Source organism: Labeo rohita, unplaced genomic scaffold (assembly GCF_022985175.1).
Source record: "Labeo rohita strain BAU-BD-2019 unplaced genomic scaffold, IGBB_LRoh.1.0 scaffold_2510, whole genome shotgun sequence".
Taxonomy (NCBI): Eukaryota; Metazoa; Chordata; class Actinopteri; order Cypriniformes; family Cyprinidae; genus Labeo; species Labeo rohita.
In genome coordinates, this window is record NW_026128782.1 from 3,772 (window position 1) to 5,330 (window position 1,559).

Here is a 1,559-nt window from a genome sequence, read left to right on the forward strand (position 1 = left end):
ATATTTATATGTTAATTTCGAATTCACATATATTTCACATATACAGATATTTATGTTATCTTTGTCTGTTGTTCGTTCGGCCAAACTCCACATTATTAAACATGAGATGTTCTGCTGATGAGAGTTATATACCGTCTTTTCCACTATTTATGCTACTTTAATAGACCCACATTAATATGCACATCCACACATTAGAAAGAGTCTGACACCAGGTAGTCTCAGTGCATTTTAATATTTTTTTGCATAGATTGAGTGCTAAATAAAGACAGTTTAACATTCAGTTGCTTGACATATTAATCAGGAGATGCAAAAATAGATTTATTAAGAAAGGACAGTTTTATAAAGCAGTAAAAGTATTATTTTGTATTTTTGTCAAGATTCTCCATCACTTTCTTTATCCAAGGCTCGTCTGGTTCCACACAAAATTCTAGACCTTTTTGTGTTGTAACCCTGAGGGGGGAAAAGTCCACATTTTCACATTCACATTTTGCTAGCATACACAAAATCAGTTTTATCATTTGTCTAAAAAAATTAACATATGGCAGTTTTTCTAAATAATATATTTTACAGTTTAAATACTTACAGAATGGCTGATTTAGGGCAAATGGAATTTGTCTTCTCAGCGCTCACAATTTTTTTTGGTGGAATTTCGAAGTCGATAGGTTTGAAGCAACACTTCTCGGGAACTCCAGCTGCAACTGTGGTTGGTGAGATAAAATATTGTTATGTATATTTTATAGTTTTAGGAGCGAAACATAAAATTAACCATATTAACCACGTAAAATGAGCTATATTAAATATAAATATGATTTTGATATTATTCATCTTTCACAATAAAGGTCCTTTCCAGAACTTTATGTTTCGTGAAGGACCAGTATTCTTGACTAATCATATCTGGCTGGGTAATCAGCATATCGGTTTGTTTCTGGGTTCTTTCAAACTCTCTATGTATATTTTGTTGCTTACTGGAGAATACGTTGCAAAGGTTCCACTATGGTACCTGGCTGTAAAATTCTTTTGTTTCTAATTTGATGCATTTTAATCACTTTAAATGTATGTGCAGCTTTATATCTTAAATAGATAACAATTTCAGAAAAGTCAGAAAAGAACTTCAAGGGAACTTACGTGTAGCCTCAGAAGTCCAGGTCATCAGCAGGACCAGCCCAAACACCAGACACAAAGTAGATGCCCTCATGGTTGCTGATCTGAAGTTGATCTTGAGGCTTTGATAATGAGTTATTACAGTTGTCTGAGACAATCTGAGTCTGCACCACATTTTAAATGCTTTCGGACGTGATGCTAGATAGGAACTCAGATCTGTGGTTTGATAAGGAAGTGTACTGCAGTCCCCCTCCTCTTCTTCAAAGCCCACACGGAGAATCGCATTTGCTGTGCTGGGTGTCTGTGCTTTTTGCAAGCAGAGATCGTGACAAGATAAAATTCAGGTGTCACCAGTTTATAGCACATCTTCAGACTGTGCAGTTTTTGCAAGTAATACATCCTTTTTTTTTTTTTTTTTACTCGTGTAACATAATATCTGCATTACTTCTGGGCCATTC

The 1,559-nt window shown here is 34.9% G+C and overlaps 1 protein-coding gene across 1 annotated transcript; it reads right to left on the reverse strand.

Moving 5' to 3' along the window:
- Window positions 1-213: 213 nt before the first annotated feature.
- Window positions 214-1,324, reverse strand: LOC127159795 (regakine-1-like). The gene is made up of 3 exons (XM_051102550.1): window positions 1,126-1,324; window positions 584-698; window positions 214-450 (listed from the first exon to the last, which is right to left on the reverse strand). Exons 1-3 carry the CDS (start codon window positions 1,274-1,276, stop codon window positions 357-359), a joined length of 360 nt encoding a protein of 119 aa, XP_050958507.1. The 5' UTR covers window positions 1,277-1,324; the 3' UTR covers window positions 214-356.
- Window positions 1,325-1,559: the final 235 nt, after the last annotated feature.

Bases quoted from the DNA above. Each gene is read 5' to 3' on its own strand.
- LOC127159795 (XM_051102550.1), bottom strand. From the start codon at position 1,276: ATGTGGTGCAGACTCAGATTGTCTCAGACAACTGTAATAACTCATTAT. The intron at 699-1,125 runs GTAAGTTCCCTT...CACCAACCACAG, and splicing joins CTGGACTTCTGAGGCTACAC to TTGCAGCTGGAGTTCCCGAG. The intron at 451-583 runs GTAAGTATTTAA...TTCCCCCCTCAG, and splicing joins TGCCCTAAATCAGCCATTCT to GGTTACAACACAAAAAGGTC.